General features: G+C 44.6%; 2 protein-coding genes across 3 annotated transcripts in view; both read right to left on the bottom strand.

Annotated features, from left to right (window-relative positions):
• Nucleotides 1-8,768, bottom strand: part of MINAR1 (membrane integral NOTCH2 associated receptor 1) — a gene marked incomplete at its 5' end in the record, with an annotated part of 36,043 nt that extends 27,275 nt beyond the window's left edge. Inside the window, one exon of the mRNA XM_081288716.1 lies at nt 8,438-8,768. The remainder of the gene's footprint in view (nt 1-8,437) is intronic.
• TMED3 (transmembrane p24 trafficking protein 3) overlaps nt 1-19,771 on the bottom strand; it is a 125,979-nt gene that overhangs the window by 13,970 nt on the left and 92,238 nt on the right. Inside the window, exon 4 of one of the 2 annotated variants that reach the window (XM_081288719.1) lies at nt 14,708-14,765. The exons of the other annotated variant lie outside the window; for it this stretch is intronic. Within the exon in view, the coding sequence (XP_081144845.1) occupies nt 14,723-14,765 (43 nt within the window). The 3' untranslated portion in view covers nt 14,708-14,722. Of the gene's footprint in view, nt 1-14,707; nt 14,766-19,771 lie in introns of those variants that run through there. 2 annotated transcript variants of the gene reach the window in all.

The following is a 19,771-nucleotide window of genomic DNA, read 5'->3' on the forward strand; positions in this document are numbered from 1 at the left end:
GCTATGATGGAATACCATGCAGTCATGAACAAATCATTTTGCAGAAATATATTTGTTGGCATATTTACTTTTTAATGATGTATTCCTTTTTCAATTTTTTTTGTTATACTTGTATCTTTTTTTATGTTTTTATTAGTGCATTTTCATGGTGAGATTCATTGTTACATGGTCATCCATGCACACAGAATAACAATATAATTAGGCCAATACGATTCCCCAGTATTTTAATAATGTGTTCTTACATGAGAAAATACAGTGCTAAATGATATAAAGTAAGATGGCATAAAATTTCACATATCTGTATCTTCTACATAGTAAAACGTTAATAATAATTATCCCTGGGATCTTTTTTTCCCTCTTGTTTCAGATCTGCATTAGTTAAATGCTCTAAATATTTGATTTTTTCTAGTAAAAAAAAAATGAAGAGGAAAGGATTTTCAGCAAATCCTGGCATTGGGAACTTGAGGGAGTCAATTATCATTTCTGGAATTTGGTTTTCTTACCTATAGAAGAAAGATCTCAATTCCTCCTCCTGGGATTACTAACAAGGTCAAGTGAGACATCTGTGTATTCATTCAAAAAATATTTATTTTGTAACTGGAACATGTCAGACACTGGGCTACTGGAAATATAGCCGTGTATAAGGTGGACAAACAGTAAAGCAAAAACCTTACCCTCAGGAGCTCATCCGCTAGTGGAAAAGATAGGTAATCAGCAAAACTAAAACATCAAATTATAGTTTGTTATATGGCTGAAAGTGCTATAGAAAAAAGAAGGAAGAGGTTAGAAATTGCAGGGGGAGGGAGTGGCAATTCTAAATTGGATGGTTGAAAAGGATTCAGGGGAAAGATCATATTTGAGTGAAGTTTCCAGTAATGAAGCAAACCACGTGGTAGGGAGGAAGAAAGGCAAATATTACCGCAGTAGCAACAGCGAGTGCAAAGGCCCTGAGAGAGAAGCAGGATGGGCATGACCAGCAGGCCATGACAGTACTTTTTAAAAAGCTGATAGGCAAAATAAATAGTATTTATCAGTATATTATTATAACATAATAGATCCAAATGATTATTTTATTTTTCAAAATGTCTCTAAAGTAGCTTTTTAATGTTTAGCCACTGCTCATGTTCCATTTTAGGGTGAAATAATTATAAGAGAGTTATGAGCTCCCTCAAATTCCCCTCTTTTTACCTAAACCATGCTTAGGTCAGACTTCCTCCTACCTCTGACTTCCCGGGAAGAAGGGAGGCCTTGGACCAGATGATGGAATTTGGAATAGAGACATATAGAGAGGTACCCTTTTGGTCCAGGTAAGCCAAAATGCTGCCTAAAGCAGAAGAATCCCTTGCTTCATTTTCACTTTGCAAAGTTTTTCTGACCCTTCCTTATATGCAGTCTCAGTGATATGCCCTGTTTATGTTTTTTTTTTTTTAAAGAGAGAGAGGGGAGAGAGAGAGAGAGAGAGAGAGAGAGAGAGAGAGAGAGAGAGAGAGAGAGAGAGAGAGAATTTTTAATATTTTTTAGTTCTCGGCGGACACAACATCTTTGTTGGTATGTGGTGCTGAGGATTGAACCCGGGCCGCACGCATGCCAGGCGAGCGCGCTACTGCTTGAGCCACATCCCCAGCCCATGCCCTGTTTATGTTTTAACAATTTGTTTTTATTTGTGGGATGGATCTAAATGCATATTCCAGATCTTGTGAATGGCTACCTTAGAAATGGTTATGGCTCTGTAGTGTCAGTGCCTACCCTGGCTTTGGGTAAAGGTGTTGAACTTTTGTTGTTGTGTTTCCCAAATGGGTCCATGGAACCTTTAAGCTCCAAGGTTGGTCTTGAAGAGGGTAGAGCTCCAGAACCCAAGGAAACACTGACCAAAGAAAAGATCCAACTAGATTCTCCAGACATCCACTGCCCCTAGAGAAAGTAAGACAAAATCATGCCTCTGGGGCTGTTGTTCTGTTGTTCTCTCAAACTTATGGGGTAAATACTAATCATCTCAGAGGCTGTCCTGTATTAGTTTCCTATGGCTGCTGTAATAAAAACCTACAAATGTCATGTAAGAGAGAGATGTACCAACTTACAGTTCTAGAGATAAGAAGTTCAAAATGAGTTTCAAAAACCATGGTGTCAGGGGGCTTTGACCTGTCCAGAGCTTCTAGGGGAGAATCCCCATTTTGCAGCCCATAGACGCTTCCCACATTCCTTGGCTCATGACCCCTTCCTCCATCCTCAAAGCCACAATACATCATCCTGGCCTCTACTCTGATGGTCACATCTCTTTTTCTAACTCTTCTTCCTCCTCTTCCTCATGAATAAACCCCTTCCATTACATTGGGCCCAATAAGATAATCCAACATAACCTCCCCATCTCCAAGCCCTTAACTCAATCACATCTTCAAAATCTCGCTTGCTGTGTAAGGTACCATAGTCACAGGTTCTGGGGACTAGGATGTGGGCTTCTGTGGGCAGTCATCATTCTGCCTAGTGAAGGGCCCATGAGCAGAGGCCCGGGTCACTGGCAACTTGTGCCCCAGGGAAGAAAAGAAAGCTTATTCTCTCCACGGCCTCATATTTGAGATGAACCCAACCAGAAGGCAGCAGTCCTCAAGACTGAACGCTTTGCCCTCATTGATGACATCAAATCAGGTTTACCCAGCCTGTTGAGAGCCATCCGTGGGCTGTGTGTGGACTCGGTTGCGCATTGTAGCCTAATGAAGGAATAAGTCGGGCACTGGGAACTTCCAGTGCACCCCCAAACCTGCCCCAGCCTAGGGATTGACCAGCCTGATGCAGATGAACTTCCCCCTCAAACTCTGCCAGAGATCCCACACAGCACCTGAGATGGTTGTGACCTGACAAAATGCTAATCAACCTGCTCACCGCAAGACATCACGAAGCAAGACTCCACCCTTGAAACCTTATCCCTGCCTTTGATGTACACCCTTAAATAAACCACTAGAGCCAGCTTTCTTTTGTCTAGTTCTAGCACCCATGTAGACTAGATCTATCAGGGGCTCCACTTTATGCAAATATATTTCTGACTATTTGTGTTTTGTTCTTCACTTATTTGAGACTTTAAGTTTCCAGGTAACTTATACCCTCCTCAGCAGGAAGAAGAACCCCCCTATGAGACACTGGTCATCGCCCCCATTACAGCCTCATCCGTGATAACCCTCCATTACCTGGAAGCAGAAGATAATGACATCTGGTGGTGTTAGTAAGGATGCTCATGTACTATAATCCTGAAATAAACCCCACAGTCCTGGGGCCTTGAAGGAGAATGATATGGAAGGCCACATTATCATGTCCTTTTCTTCATTCTTGGGGCTCACAGACAGCTTGACCTGTGCTTGCCTGGGCTTAATGGCAGACACAGAGCAGTGATAATTTCCCAACATGACCTCTTCCACATCTCCAAAGAGTTGCCCTCTACAGAGATCCTGTTCCTCCTCACTGGGGATATACAGAAGTCCAACCCCTGTTTATAGGGTAGTTATGCAAAGATGGGAGGGTGGCTCTTACATCCTGGATCCTCCACCCACTCCCATCAGCACCGGGCTGCAGCTCCTGCTTCCTTCCAGCTTGAAGAGGAAGCTGTGAGGTATGGCCTCTGACTCAGAATATTGGTCAAGCCAGATCTTTCCCTTCTTTAGGTACTTATAAAGTATGGAGGATAAACCAGGTCTCAGGCCTTGTCCCTAGAGATTTTGGCTTGGCTGGTCTGCGGCAAGGCCAAGAATTCTGTGTTTATAAAGATCATCAGGATTTCCCATGTGGTCTGTGCATCCACAGCTCTTGGGAAATCTGTACTACATCACTTCAGACCTGATGGGCCATGGTGCTTCTTTAAATAATTTCCAGTTTGCTCAAGAGTTTCTCAGGGTATGCCTCCTTGCACTGAAGTGCACAAAGAACAGGAGTCCCCTTCCCCAGTCCTGACACCATCTTTCAGCTAAGGATCTTTTTTGGTGGCCATGCCATACTGTTAACTCGGGCTGAGGTTAAATTTTTTCCTTCATGCAGCAGCTACGTGGACAGGCCTCCCCCATTCCTGCAGAAAGTACTCTGAATCAGCTAATGCTCATTTCCTATTTCACTTGGCTGCCCAAGTGAAACCATGGCCCTGCCCAACCTGTGCCAGATACTCTGCTCATCACTAGGACAAAACAATGATGAGTTATCATCCCATTCCTCCAAGGGCTCACAGCTGAATGGGAGAGACAGACCAGCTAACAGTCTGTTCTAACCCACTGCAGGAAGTGCTCAGAACTCAATGGGAACAAGAACAAGAGCCCATGGCCAACTGCACACACCACACACCCACTTATGACCTACTCACACCCCATACCCACTCACTAACTACCCACATCCCACACCCACAATGAAGAAAGACATTCCATTTTCTTCAACTCCAGATCCTCAAATGGGCCACATTCCTTCTTTCTCAAGGCTGGCCTCTTATCCCTGTTTGTCAATCATTTAAGCTGCATGGTGTGCTAAAGCCCTTCAATCTCTATAGGCCTGCTGATCTTTTATATTTATTTGTTTTCTCCACTACTTAATTGAAACCTCCTCAAATAACCATAAAACTTGAATTTTTAGCAACTTGCCTAAAACTGCTCTTTCTCAAAATCCCAGTGTTATCCTAGAGACTACAATGTGTTCATTCGACCACATCAGCACAGGAGGTCAAAATTGCTCACCCAAACACAAAGCAAATGGCAGGAAGAAAGGGCACAGCAGATGAAATACACATTGAGGAAGACTCTGAAGTCAGAGGGCAGCGGAGGGCTCATTTATGGACATTCTTTGCAATATGGTATCCTTGTAGGCCAGGCCAGTCGGAAATTCTGTCATGGACGTTCTCATTGGCTGAGGGCATAGAGAAGTGATCAGAACACTAGAAAAACCATACTGTAGTCATGTTGAATGAATCAAATTCAAAGGATGGTAGTGACTTGTGTACATATGTATGCAGTCTATTTAGAAGGGAGTTCTCTAACTTGAATAAAAAAGAATTCATCAGAACATCATAACTTCATGACAGTGTCCATTCAACTAGTTCCACAAACTTCCCTAATTTTAATTCCAGGCTCACAAAGCAGCTTCTGATTTTATTTAGCTTTTAGTGGAAATTTCCCCTGATCAGTGAACACATTTATCAGATTCACATCTTCCCATCAAACTATTAAACTAGCATTTCATTGCATATACATCAGGCTTTTGATTATCTTGTGCCCTCCCCTAAAAGGCTAATCTCTTCAACCAGCCAAAATGCAAGCATATGTCTCAACGTGGTATTCACACCCTGGTCCTGATCCCCATGAAGTCCTGTCTCAGCAACCACTGGTCTTCCTGGAGGCAACACTGCTATCCTGGTATCTTCTCATTAAAAGCCAGCTTTAGCCTAAATTGTCACATATTACATCAGTCAGGATAGGATAGGTTATGCTGTAACAACAAACAATCCTCATGTCACACCCAGTGGCAAATGAGTAGGAAGATACAATCTACTATGTGCCCCCAAAGGGAGATAGCCAAAATCTTGATACAAAACTAATAGCCAGCACACATATGTTGCTTGCTCCCTCTTGGAGCCATCCATTCCCAGAATTAATGTTAACTACTTTAAAGATTTTCTTATAATGGCCCCAAGGCTGCCTGTACCAGTAGACCCAGGGCTGAAAAAACTATGGACTCCCTGGAGTTCAAGTCCTAGGAGTTCAGCCAGCTATCAAGGAAGGCTGATGCAGGTGAGAGGCTCATTACACATTGGTAACACAGCATTTCATTTGAAACACTCAGAGAGTGCCTTCTAGTGGTTCTCAAACTTTCTTCTGAGGATCCCTTTAGGGGGTCCAAAAGGATGCTTCAGACATCACACTGGGAGCAAACAGACCACTATGTCCTTCCCTTTGCTCTTTAATTGATTCATATACTTAACTTCTATATAAGATTTAATTTAAAGGATTTTACTCTTCTAAAAGAGTAAGAAGGGAAAAGGGGGAATTCAACAATCTAGTCTGATGCTCTCTCATTACATTTATATGAAAATAAACATTCAAAAAAGTTAAGTATCTTGCCAAGGTGGTGAGTTAGAAGAATGCCTGAGATGGAAGCCAACTGCCTCTGCCTGCCTTCAACTCGATAGCACTCTTTTTTTTTTTTTTTCTCTAATTTACACTAAGTCTGCAGGGTAAGCTGCAAAAACAAACATCTGAATGTCAGTGGGAAAAGCTAATCAGTGGGCATTAGCAACATATTCACAGAGGAATTTGGAACCTTTTCCCAGCCAGTTTGAGAATACACATTACCACTTGGCTAGAGCAGCAAGCAGGGCCTTCCCCTTCCTTCTCCTGGACACCAGATCCCTGCCCAGCAGGCACAGAGCCATAGCTGCAACGCTGCTTTCTGCTCCACATTTGTCAAGATTTGAGAAAGGCTCCTTTGGGGAATCCTGAGTTAAAAAAAAAAAAAAAAAAAAAAAAACAGCCCCAGCCCAATGTGTGCTATGGACAAGAGAGGAGAGGAGGGAACCTCTCAGGGGTATGGGTGCTTCAGAGGAAATATCAGAGTTAATAAATACAAAGGCTTTTAGAAGCTGGAAAGACACATCAATTTTGCCTCTAAGATTGGCCAGGAAAAAAGACATTCTAAAATTCACAAGGAATATAACACCAACACAGAAATCTTTGTCTCTCTTCCAAGTATTAAGTGCTATACAACACTTCCTCATGAAATTCATCAGAAATGCAAATAAACTGTTTGATCTATTTTTTTCCCTGGCAACTGACATTTATTTTCACACAGTCCCAGACCTATACAAATGTCTCAGACGCACACAATAAAAATCAGACATGTAAGGCTTTCCCTCCAGGCTCCAGTAACTTAAGAAAATCTAAATTTGCTTTCTTCCAGACTCACCACTCTCTCCTGCTCTACCCTCCTCCTCTAATACAGAAGAAAGCCCACTAAAGGAGGTGTTAGAACTCCAGGTACCCTACTCTCTTTAACCCACTTCTCTTATTCCAAGAATTGCTGAAATATTGCTCCCAGTCTCTCAATGAGCTCATTCCAAAAGGCATTTTGTGGCCACAGCAGGAGCTGAAACCTCCAATGATGCTGGTGGTCACACACACACACACACACACACACACACAAAAAAAAAAACTGGAAGGATGGGCCATTAACTGTCCCTGCCTATCAGGGAGAGGTGGTAGTGGGAGTTTGTTTGCTGGGGCAGCGGGGGTTTGGGGGTGGGGGGGGGGTGAGCTGGTGTGTGTGTGTGTGTGTGTGTGTGTGTTGTTGGGTGCTTAACTGATCACTTGTGCTGCCATCAAACTCCTCCTGGAAACTCTTTATGTCATGCATAAAATCACAGCAGAGCCCAGCAATGAAGCCCCCAATCACAGCCACAAGGACAGCTTGCACTTCCCAATTATAATCGTCCTATCCACAAGAAAAATCGGTGTAAAGTTTATAAGATTAAATCTATATTGTTTATAGCAGAAACCATCGATTTCCCCTTCTGTAAAGTCTTCACCAAATGTTCCTTAATTCCCATTGAAAAGAGTACCTCAGTGTAACCTCCTTCCCCACAGCTTACAACCACCACCTCCCAGCAAAACAATGCTACAATAAATGCTACTCGAGTTGCGCTGCTCGTTCGCCTGCCTCTGGAAGCTCCCTGCACCCCCTGCAAAGAGGACAAATTATTACTTTGGTGGTTTAGCAGCCCGGAGGAGTACTCGCTTTAGGAGGGAAGGCGGCAGGGCAGGGAGGGAAGGCAAGGCTGCATTGGCATGAGTTAGTGTGTGAATGCATGCACACGCCTCGCCGGCCAGGCCTGGCGACGGTATTTTCTGGCAGGTGAAGTTGAACATCCTTATCTCCTCCGGAAAACGGCGCTTCCATTCCACGTCAACGTGACTGGAAATCTTAATTTAAGAATCGAATGCATCCGTCGGTACTTCTGGGGCTGGTCCAGTTTTGCCTCTTACTTCTCACCTCTGGTGTGTCAGGCTTTTTGCCCAGATGGCTCCACTGTTTAACCCTCAAAACTCGGTTTCCTGAGGCGAATTCTCAGCCAGGAAAACTTGCCCCGAACTGCACCTTCTTTTGTCGTTGCTTCTCTTCCCGAATCTCTCGTTTCTCCACCAGGTCTGGTCAAGCCCAGCATCCCCCACACACCTTTTTCACCAAAGCCCAGAGCACAGAGGAAAGGGTCCCAGGGTCCCAGGGTCCCAGGGTCCCCGCGCCTCCGCGGCCCGCAGTGCTCCCCAGTGAAGCCGAGGCAGGGAGGCGAGCCAACAGCTCTGGACTTCACACCGCGCGAGCTTAAGTACCGAGCAGTTGGCACACCGGGAACACACCTCTCACACGCATACACACGCACACGTGCGCTCCCAGGCCCCGCCAGTCCCTGGCTCTCCGAAGTTACCTCCGAGGCGGTCCCGGCGCCAGGCCCACACCGCCCCGCGGGTCTCGCGCTGGTCTCCAGCGATGGTCCGCACGGCCTCCAACGCCGCGCCTCCGGAAGACTCCTGAACCCACTGGTCCCAGTCTCCTGGGCACCCCTGGCTTCGCACCTGGGGCGGCACCACCGGAGCTAGGGTGGCTTCAGTCTCTGCAGCCCCGGGTCGGGGTCTGCCTTCACCTGCGCGGCGCCCACCAGCCTGCAGCCTGGGCTAGAGCCGGCGCACAGCGACTGAGGTGGGCGCTCCGGCTTCTCCTGGGCAGCGGGCAGCCAGTACCGGCTCGCATGGCGCTTGGGCTCACACCGGCCCCGGGACTCGGCCTTTGTGTCTGGACCGGCGCCGCCACGTCACGGGCTTGAAAGCTCTAAGCAGCTCGGGCCGGGAACCCAGCAGTGGAGAACCGGGCTGGGCTTCTCCATCTCCGCCCGCCCGGGGCGCGCAGTCTGGCGGGGCGCGCAGGCTAGCAGGGCGCCCCGGCAGCGACTGCGCGCTCCCCGGGGGACGGAGGGGGCGGGCCCGGGAAGGGGCGCGGCGAACGCGCCTAGGGGTGCCCTGCCAGACGCTGCCACCAGGAGAAAGGGGTAGGGACGTCGCCAGAGCCCCCGGAAGAAGGCGTCGGTTCAGTCCTCGGTCGAGGCTGCAGCGCTTGGGGTGGGAAGGAGAGGGAGCGGAGACTGTGCGCTGGAGGGAACCCGGAGCCACCGCGGGGTTCGTTTCTCCCCACTTCCCTACTCTGAAGGTGACTGCGGCCCCCAGCGGCGGAGCAGGGGCAAATGGTGTCCTCGGCTTTCCTCTTCTCCGGGTGCTTTCGGCTTCGCCCTTCCGCGGCCTCGGACTCTGCAGTGCTTTGGAGGGCCAGGGCAAAGTGGTCACTTCGCTCATTGATTTTCCCTCTTGGTTAGTGCCGTTTTAATTGGTACCCAGATTGGAGAGAGTGGCGGTCACGTGACACACCCTCCCCAAACACACACGCGCGCGCGCACACACACACACACACACACACACACACCAACAAAACTAGGATGAATTTCCAAAAGTCCAATCTGATACATCGATCAGAACTAGAGGCCTTCCGCAAGTCACCCTGTGTGCTGCAGTGGAACTGAAGAGCAGCCGCTGTTTCTGTTGCCACTATCTATACAGATCCCGTCCCTGCGGTTGGGGAAGCTCATCCTAACAGCACTTTGGGTCCCATAACAAGAACAGAAGAAAGGGCGGCGGGCGGAGGGGGGGGGGCGGAAACCGGAGTCATAGTTTCAGATCCAAGGAATCTCATTTCAGAAGGAAAGCAAAGCTCCTACTGAGTCACGTATCAGAATAGCTGAGGAGCAGGAGAGCCATACCTCCGCAGCAGGAAAGGAGCCTCTCCCTGGGCCGCGGTAGGTGGCTTTAACAGAAGCAGAGCCAAAATGTCAGCTCCCTGCTTTTACTACCTGTGGTCTGAGCACCTACCTGGGGGAGGAAAACACCTCCATTTGAGTCTCCCTGCATGCACTGCCTGTATGTGTGGAGACCACACTCTGAATGCAAACAGGCTAATACATGGACATTTTAAATAATGCCTCATCTGGGTTATAAGTATTGACAACTAGATTCTCCCAGAGCGCCTCCCTACCTAATTTTTAAAATCCATTTTCCTCGATTTCCTTATTGTGAGAAGTTCAACCCCATGTTAGGCACAGGGATTTGAAAGGGTAAAATAGGAGGGAAGTTTGTTTGATCCACTGTACCTTGCCCAGGTATTCTAAATTTGTAAACATACTGTCTTTTAGTTCCAACGTTGTTTCTGAGGGGCAAGCCCAGGAGTAAAGAGTGCCCAGGGTACACACAGACACAAGTATGGCAGTATGTAAAAACGTGGATGTGTAACCGATGTGATTCTGCAATCTGTATATGGGGAAAAATGGGAGTTCATAACCTACTTGAATCAAATGTATGAAATATGATATGTCAAGAGCTATGTAATGTTTTGAACAACTAATAAAAAAAAAAGAAGAGGCCTGTTTGGTGGCAATTAAACAGAGTCTTAGATTCTGCGGGGTACTTATTACCCTTGGAGTTTGAAGGGCAAGTTATTTAAGACCTGAGCCAATAGATACCCCCTCCCCCCTCCAAAAAAAAAGAGATTAGTTGGACCCATCGGAGACAATTAGGATGGGAAGCTCTGCAGCTCCTGCTTTCCCCCTTGCTCTAAGTTTTACTCCTTTTTGTTCTTTCTCCCATTGTTTCATGAAAGAGACCAAGTTTTAGGAGCAAAAGCTACAGTTTTCTAAAGCTGGAATGGGTTAAAAATCTGCTTTTTCATCTTTATTCAACTGAGATTGTTAGGGGTTTTTTTTTCTCCTGAAAATCCCTTTTAGAAAACAACTTTTAAAATTTAAAATGACTTAAAAGGAACATACAGAGTATAGTCCTCCAGGATCACTCAGTTCTAGCCAGAAGTCGGCTGGGTGGTGCTTATATATACAAAGGATCCAACTGGTTGCCCCTTTCCACTCCTGACTACTGATTGCCCTAAATTTGCCCCATTTGAGACTTGGGAAGATCCCCTTTAAGACTTGGGAAGTACCCCTCTCACTTTTTGTTTGGAATCTCACCCCTCCCCAAGTGACACACAGTGTTTTAGTTTGGATAAGTGTCTCTGAAAGGTCTATGTGTCAAAGTCTTCATCCCCAGGTAGGTATTATTGGACGACAGTAGAACATTTAGGAGGTGGAGCCTGGTGGGAAGTCCTTAGGTGATTGTGGGTACCCTCCAAGGGAATTGTGGAACCCTCATCTCCTTTCCCATTTTTGCTTCCTGGCCTTGAGGTAAGCAGTTGCTCTGCCATTCACAATCCCACCATTGCCATCCAGAGGCCCAAAGCAATGTGTCTGTCTAATCTTGGACTGGAACATACACAACTGAACCAAAAATAACCCTTTCCTCTCATAAATCCATTACCTCGGGCATTTCTTTAGAGTGATAGAAGCTGACTCACACACACAGGTATGGTGCTGCTTCAGCCTGTTATTCTCCCTTGTGTGTCACTCTCTGGGAAGAGGCTAGAATTTCGATTCCCCCTACATCCTCATACACACTCCATCTTACCCACCTGGGGAGGAGTGAAAGTCATTTCTCTGTATCACTCACTGCCCCAGAATCATAATAAATTATTTATCTATGGACTGAAGGCATTAACTTAGGGAGGTGGGGTGCAAACTCATGGCACTATACTTCATGATGAATAAAGATTTTTTAAAGATTTTTTTTTTTGTCTGAGGAACAAAAGGAGACAGGATGGGGTGGGAGGTGGGCACAAGACCATGAAAAATGAAATCAGCATCCAGAAACCACCTAGCCCCTGCTTTCCCCTCTATGTCTAGTGGTGTCCCATCCAGACCCCTACGTGAAGGTGCAAAAACCCATCATGGCTTCCTAGAAACATCTTTAGATATCTACTTAATGATAAAAATAACCTATGTGATTTTGAACATATGACTTCACCTATCTGGTCTTCCAGCACTTGAATGAAATGTAGGGTTGTACTTAAATTTAGCACATGAACTAAGAAATATGGATGGCTTCCACCATATGGAATCTTAGACTGAGTATGAAATCCTAATAAATCTTGGAGTCCACGTGCTCTAGTCCTATTCAATGAACTACAGACCAATAGCCAAAAGACTTGTATCATTAATCAAGTTCTTAATTTGAATTTTTTTGAGACTAACATCCTCCACTCTCTCTAGTTCTCTCCTACTTCAGCTCTTGCAAAGCCTCTTTCTCTCTGATATCCTCCAAATTCTCTCTAAACACAAAAGTACATCTTTCTGGGTATTTCCTGACACTCTCTACTTTTCTTTATTATGTAGATCTATGCTTTCCTTCTTTCTCTCTTTGGAGGAAGGAAGGGGAGGAGACCTACAGAGAACCTGGAAAAAAAAATCAGAATTCTCTTCAGCGATGGGGATGGAGGAGAAGGCTGTGATAATTCACACATTAATACTTTCTGATCTGCCATAATTAGAACTTCTTTGGGTACATTTTAGATATGTCAAAGTATTAGAAAAGGAGAGTGAATGTTGTATCATTAGACAAAGATGTTACCTCTACTCACCTGACGACTATCTAGGCAGACTTGAGGTCATTTCTCAACCTCCCCTGGGCTTCAGTTTCATCATCAGTAGCAGCAGAATAAGAGTCTTCAGATATTTGTTAGGAAGATTGAGTAAATGTAAGTATGAGCCTCATAACAGATCTTCAGCAAATATTTATGGTTCTTAAGTTGTCAGAAGGAGGGGAGGAAAGAAAGAAGGAAAGAAGAGATGCAGGGAGGAAGAAAGGGAAGGAAAGGCAAAGGGAAGGAGAGATGGAGTGAAGGGGAAGCAAGTACTTGTGTTGTGGGCATCTAGGCAAAAGCTTGTCTGTACCAGTGAGCAGGGATTGGACACAAGAAAATTGTTTGCTCCTCTGGATTGAAAGGTGAGTTATAATCTTTTGAATCCTGAGAGATGTTGCTTTTCTGGCTGACAAAATGTCAAGTAGCACAATCAAAAGGAAAAAAAATCATGCATTGCCATAGTTAGTACTTAGCAGCTCAGTCTGAGTCTCCTCTGAGCAGCCCAAGAGTCTTGCTGCCTCATTGCTCTACAAACCCTGGGGTTGTCACTCACCAGTACAGCACTGACTAAGTCTCACCCTGAACCCAGGGCTTTCTAGATCTCGTTCTGCTAAACCTCACTTGTCCCGTATCATATCTAAGGACTTAAAAGGATATATATTAAGCAGAAATAAATCTCAGGGATTAAGACACTGGTTTCAAACGCTAAGAGAAGAGTAGTTTCTACCTTTTACCTCACAAAGAAGGACTTTTGATATAATACCTTCATCACTGGAAGGAAATTTTGGTACAGCAGTAGGCTTATGAGACACAAATTTGGGGTGAGGTAGAGAACAGAGCACTCCCCAGTCCTAACTCATTGTTCCTAAGTGAGTAGGAACAAGTATTAGCAAATTGTCAGTCATAAAAGTGAGATTCAGAAGGAGCTGTGAACTTCGGAGCCATGCTCAGAGACTAGAACTTTCTTCAGATTCCAGACCAGAGTTCACCATAGGCTTCTCCCCAACTTTTCTGAAATGCTTCCAGGGCTGGAACTCAGAGCACTTCCATGCTGCCCAGGAACTGTGTCAAGTCCATCTAGGGACTAGGGATCTTTTCAAACCAAGGAGACTGTAGCAGTGCCCATGGTCACGTCTGGAAGACTGAGTCCAGGGAGTCAAGTTGGGCATTCTATAACCTGACCTATGTAGCCCTGGACTTTACTCTTGTTTGCAAATGACTTTTCCAAGCAGAGGCTGCTCTGGTGGTATGTTTGGAAGTTGCAAGGGATATTTGTTGTAGTCATTACCATCACTGTAATTATTAATACTGCTAATATTATTTGGAGCTGCCCAGTTTCCAAATTATCTTCCTATTTTGCAGCCATTCTGAAATGTTGATGCCTCCTCTTCTGAACCTTGGCAGATGAGGCATGGGCATGCTCTTTCAATGCCTCTTGCCTGAGGCTATGAATCTAAGCCAGTCATGATGTAAGAGAATACAGTGACAGTTTAGAAATAGTTCCACTCGGAGTGGTAGTGACATAGAAGGTGCTCTGGATCAGCGCTAGGAGCAACAGAGCTTAAACAGTCCCTCCCTGTGGCATGACCTTGGCTGTGATTCCAGCTGTGTTCTCCACCAAATCATTTCCTTCAGTTCCTGTGCATTTTCCTAGCCTCATTCTCTGTCTTACCACTGACTCAGTCAGCAACTGATATTCTTCCAATAAATTCCTTTCCTGGCAAATAGACCAGAGTCAGTGTCTGACGTAGGCAACCCAGAGTCCTGACTGGTACATGAGAGGTTGTCTTTCTACTCTTAAAAATTATTGCGCCTTAGAAATCTCAGACAGGGAAATTGGTTTGACATTAATCCCAGAGTGGCCAAACATGTTGGGGCTGCAAGGAATTCCTGTTGCTTCCTTCTCCTGTGCAATTACAGGGCTATGTTGAACAACACAGTTTGGTGCACTGAGCAATGGGGCAGGAAGTTTGTTTCCAGTTTACCTGCTCTTTCATCCTTGGCTATGTCATTTTGGGAAGGTATTGCACTCCTTTTCTCACCTGTTGCAGGAGGAGGTGGCATCCCAGGTATTTCCTGGGGATGTCTGCTGCTCTGATGTTCAAGCATTCTGGTATGTATAGAAGATAGTCTCCAAACATTCTGGCTACCAGCTTTTATCTCTGAATGAGTGAGGCTTCTTGGATGAGCTGCCATAAAGGAAAGATAAGGGAGTGAGACAATGGGAAGGAAAAGGATTTTCATCCATGACTTGAGTTATGTAAGGTCATCATGTGGGATGGTGGCGGGGAGTGAGATTTGCTGTCCTGGCACAAGGGTGAGTGGGGAAGTCGGTAAGTTTCAGGCAGTGCGGTTTGGGAGACACAGTTCATTCTCACAACTTGTTGATCTGCAGTCTCCAAATGGAATAATAGCCATGCACTTTGTTAAGAGAAAACCATGACTCATGCTTTTGGAGATTACAATTATAATAATACTTATATCATAGATACCATCACCTTTGTTGAAAGATGAAAGTTGAAACTTGAGTTCCTAGGAGCATCTAGGGCTTCTTTCTATTTATTCTCCATAGCATCCAAACATCCAATAATATCCAAATGATTTGGAAAGCAAAATGATGAATTCTGATGGATTTCAATCACTGATCTCTCCCAAGCAGGAAAAAAACAATACCTGAAACATACTGGGATCTCAGTAACTATTTGCCTTGCCGAATGACTTGGCTGTCCTTGTAAAAGTGACCCAACATGAACCTGAACTAAGCACAGGGCCCAATACATATGAGGAGCTCAGCATGTTTGTAGACTCATCTGTTTCCCCATGGCATTTTATCAGGGTAGTTCCCCGACCCAAGTTTGACATTCACCTCACAATACCCTCATGATGGAGTTGGGAGTTGGTTTATTTGTTTGTTTTCTTACCATGACTTGACAGATGGGAGAACAAAACCACACACTGTGAATGAAATGACTTCACCAAGGTCATTTGGAGAGAGGGGATTCTCAAATGCTGATCTGACGTTTTCTCCACTAGACTGAACTTCAGAAGGAAATTGGATCTCAATCCAGCATACCGAAATAATATTGCCTGAAAAGGAAAGCTCAACGAAGGGAAACTCAATCGAGAAGAATACTTAAGAAAAATCCATTTATGCTGCACTCGGATTGCTGGTGTACCGGGTGCTATTTTGTGATCAGATAAAGCCTGGCCTCGCTGTCAGAGAGGCTGGTAACTAAGCCTCATTTGGAGATTCCCATTATTTCCCCCGAGTTCTCTGGATCCCTGAGATAAACAAAAATATTTTTAGGACTGGCACAAATGGGCATGCCTCCAGGTTTCTACTAAAATAGCCATCTCCTTTATCATATTAGGGATGTCCGGCTGCTGGACAACCTGAAGCATCCAGAACTATCCTCCAGCTAAGCAGAAGAAAGACAGCTCTTAGCACTAGATCATAGGATGGTGTCTACTTCTGAGCACCCCTGAGCATCCTGAGGCACTAGGCCCTCAGCTGCACTTGGATACAGAGATGTCACCCAGAGCTAATAATGATTTAGAATATATTACATGCCTGGCATCTGTCTTGAGACTTATTTAGTCCTTACAAAAACCCTATAAGGCTGGTCACAGTGGCACACACCTGTAATCCCAACAAATTGGGAGGCTGAGGTAGGAGGACTATAAGTTGGAGGTCAGCCTGGGCAACTCAATTAAACCCTGTTTCAAAATTTTTTTAAAAAGGGGGGTGATCCAACATGGCGGCAGGCGAGGAGAGATCAAGTCTCTGACCTCTTCAGCTGCACGGGCATAGGGAGTCTTAAACTGTTGAAATGCTGTTTGCTCAGGAGCACTAGGCAATGCTGAGCTGACGTGGATCTGGGGCGAACAATCTGAGCCTCTCAGAACACACACCCAGCCTGGAGCGGCTGAATTCAGGCTCCCGTTCGCCTGCGTCTTGCAGACAAACCGCTGTGACTCAGCGCTAAACGATCCCGATCCCACTGAGACAACTTGTCGGCTTTTCCTGATCCTGCTGAGGTTAATACCAACCGAGCCTCCATAGGCAGTGGCCACAGGATTAAGACGGGGCTTGGGAGAGCCGGTCAGGACCCACCCGTTGCATCGGTGCCCGGCAAAGGGAACAGGGAACAAACTGTCACCATTCGCATGGGATATCACCATGGCAGAGAACTGATGTCACCAGAATGCGGTGGAGGAGATAACTTCATTGAAACTAGCGGTGGCAGGTGTGTAACCCCCTAGCCCCCCCCTCCACACAGCGGGGAAACCTCAAGGGCCCCTCCCAGCTCTCCCGTGAGCGCGATAGTCAGACCGAGGGAACAGAGGAGCAGGACCCGCAGCCCGGACCCCCGGCTACTGCTCCCACCAGCGCTGACAACTGAGGTCTCTTGCACCAGCTACCAGGGGCGTGGTTACCGGAGGGCAAGCAAAATACGCTGAGGGTTCTCAGCCCAAAGCTCCACAACCTTAGGGTCTGAGGGACTGGCAAACAGGGAGAGAGTGCCCAGTCGTTCAAGAAAATAGGGCTCCTGGGAGCAGCAGACCTGGCATGTAGCCAGTATTGTGGTGAGCATCTCCGATGAGCGGGGCCTGGTTGGAGGAAAAGTGGGGAAGGGTCTAGACACAAGAAAGGGCCCTAGGCACTCAGGATTGGAGACTCGCCCAGTCGGGGAGGAGGAGCTGCTGCACAGTGATTGGTTCCCACGTATTGAGAGGAGAAGCTTGGCCCGGTGGGCACAGCTCCACCTACTGGAAGAGAAGTTAATCGAACTCTAAGACTGCATTTTTTAAATTAATTTTTTTATTATTTGGGTTTTTTAAATTGTTTTTTATTTTTATTTTATTTTTATTTTTATTTTTTGATTATTTTTTTAAATTTTTTCTTTTTTTCTTTTCTATTTTTTTCCTTTTGTCTTTTCATTTCTTTTCAATTTCCTTATTCCCCTTTCCTTGAATTCTACCTGTTTACTCTCATTCTCTTTAGTGACTTCTTTCCTTCCCTTCTAATACCTTTCCTCCCAAGCATCACGACACTGTTTATGTGTAATTTACTAAATATGTATAGGTAAATGTTCCAAGGCATTATATAGTGCTACCAAGTCCCTAGCTACCCCCAAATACTCCAGACCATTCTCCTGTTAATATCCCTCGTCAGTAGAGCAACCTTCCAAGGTTGCCAAGAGATACCAACCTCAATACCATCACATCATTCGACCTAAATATAAGTCCCAAGACCAAATCGCAGACTGCTATATGCCATCAGACTCCATACACAGTTTAGGAAACGAAGTAATCTGCATTAAAGTGCAGCAAAAAATCATCATCTCTAGTCATAGTCTCCCATCACAAAAGAGAGACTCCAGAGACACAGAAAACCAAATAAATTTATAAGAGTAAACAGTAACTCAGCAGTCAAACAGAACAAGAAGTAACATGAGCAGCATGAAAAAGCAAGGAAGAAAAGGAGTAAAAACAATGCAGGACAGCCTAAATATACAGGAGGACCTAGAGGCATCAGAAAAATGGCCAAATAAAGAAATCAAGGAATACCTTAGACAGATGGAATGGCATCATAAAGAGGACATGAGACAGCAAATTCAAACAATGAAAGAACACATTGAAAATGAATTACATAAATAGATAAAAGAAGCAAATAAGCATCTTTATCGGGAGATAGAGATTATTAAAAAAATCAATCAATAATTCTAGAAATGAAGGAAACTATAAACCAAATTAAAAACTCAAATGAGAGTATCACTAACCGAGTGGAGCAAGTAGAAGCCAGAACGTCAGATAATGAAGACAAAATATCAGAAAGGCAGGTAAAAAATCAAGAGAAAAACATCCAAGAGATGGGATAACATAAAAAACCAAACTTAAGAGTCATCAGGATAGAGGAAGGTATAGAGGTTCAAACCAAGGGAATGAGCAACCTGTTGAATGAAATAATTACAGAAAACTTTCCAGATATACAAAAGGAAATGGATGTACAAATTTTAGATGCATACAGGACACCGAGCATACAAAATCATAGTAGACCAACGCCAAGACACATTGTTATGAAGATATCCAATATACAGAACAAAGAGAAAATATTAAAAGCTACAAGAGAAAGGAGGCAGATTACATTCAGGGGTAAACCAATAAGGTTAACAATGGATTTTTCATCACAGACGCTGAAAGCGAGAAGATGCTGGAACAACGTATTTCAAACACTGAAAGACAATGGATGCCAACCAAGAATTCTTTATCCAGCAAAATTAAGCTTCAGGTACGACAAGGAAATAAAGATCTTTCATGATAAACAAAAGTTAAAAGAATTTGCAGCCAGAAAACCAGCATCGCAAAGCATTTTGAGCAAAACACTACACAAGGAAGAAATGAAAAACAATAACCAAAACCAATAGTGGGAAGTACCTCAGTAAAGCAAGAGGGCGGGGGAAAGCTAATCATGGAGAAACAAACCAAATTAAAATTAAAAAAAGATAAATAATCAAACATGGCTGGAAGTACAAACCATATATGAACAGTAACTCTAAACGTTAATGGCTTAAACTCACCAATAAAGCAACATAGGCTGGTAACATGGATTAAAAAAACAAATCCAACAATATGCTGCCTCCAGGAGACACATCTGATTGAAAAAGACATACACAGGCTGAAGGTGAAAGGTTGGGAAAAAACATACCACTCACACAGTCCTCATAAGCAAGCAGAGGTGGCCATCCTCATATTGAATAAAATTGACTTCAAGACTAAGTTAATCAAAAGGGATAAGGAAGGACATTGTATACTGTTAAAAGGAACCATTCACCAACAAGACATAACAATTATCAATATTTATGCACCAAATAATGGTGCTTCGACGTTCATAAAACAAATTCTCCTCAAGTTCAAGAATCAAATAGACCACAACACAATAATTATGGGTGATTCAATACACCTCTCTCACCATTGGACAGATCCTCCAAACAAAAGTTGAATAAAGAAACTATAGAACTCAATAACACAATCAATAACCTAGACTTACCTGGCATATATAGAATATATCAAGCATCATCAAGTGGATATACTTTTTTCTCAGCAGCACATGGATCCTTCTCAAAAACAGACCATATATTATGCCATAGGGCAACCCTCAGTAAATATAAAGGGGTGGAGATAATACCATGCA

This window comes from Spermophilus citellus (assembly GCF_964194105.1).
Source record: "Spermophilus citellus genome assembly, chromosome: 4".
Classification (NCBI taxonomy): domain Eukaryota; kingdom Metazoa; phylum Chordata; class Mammalia; order Rodentia; family Sciuridae; genus Spermophilus; species Spermophilus citellus.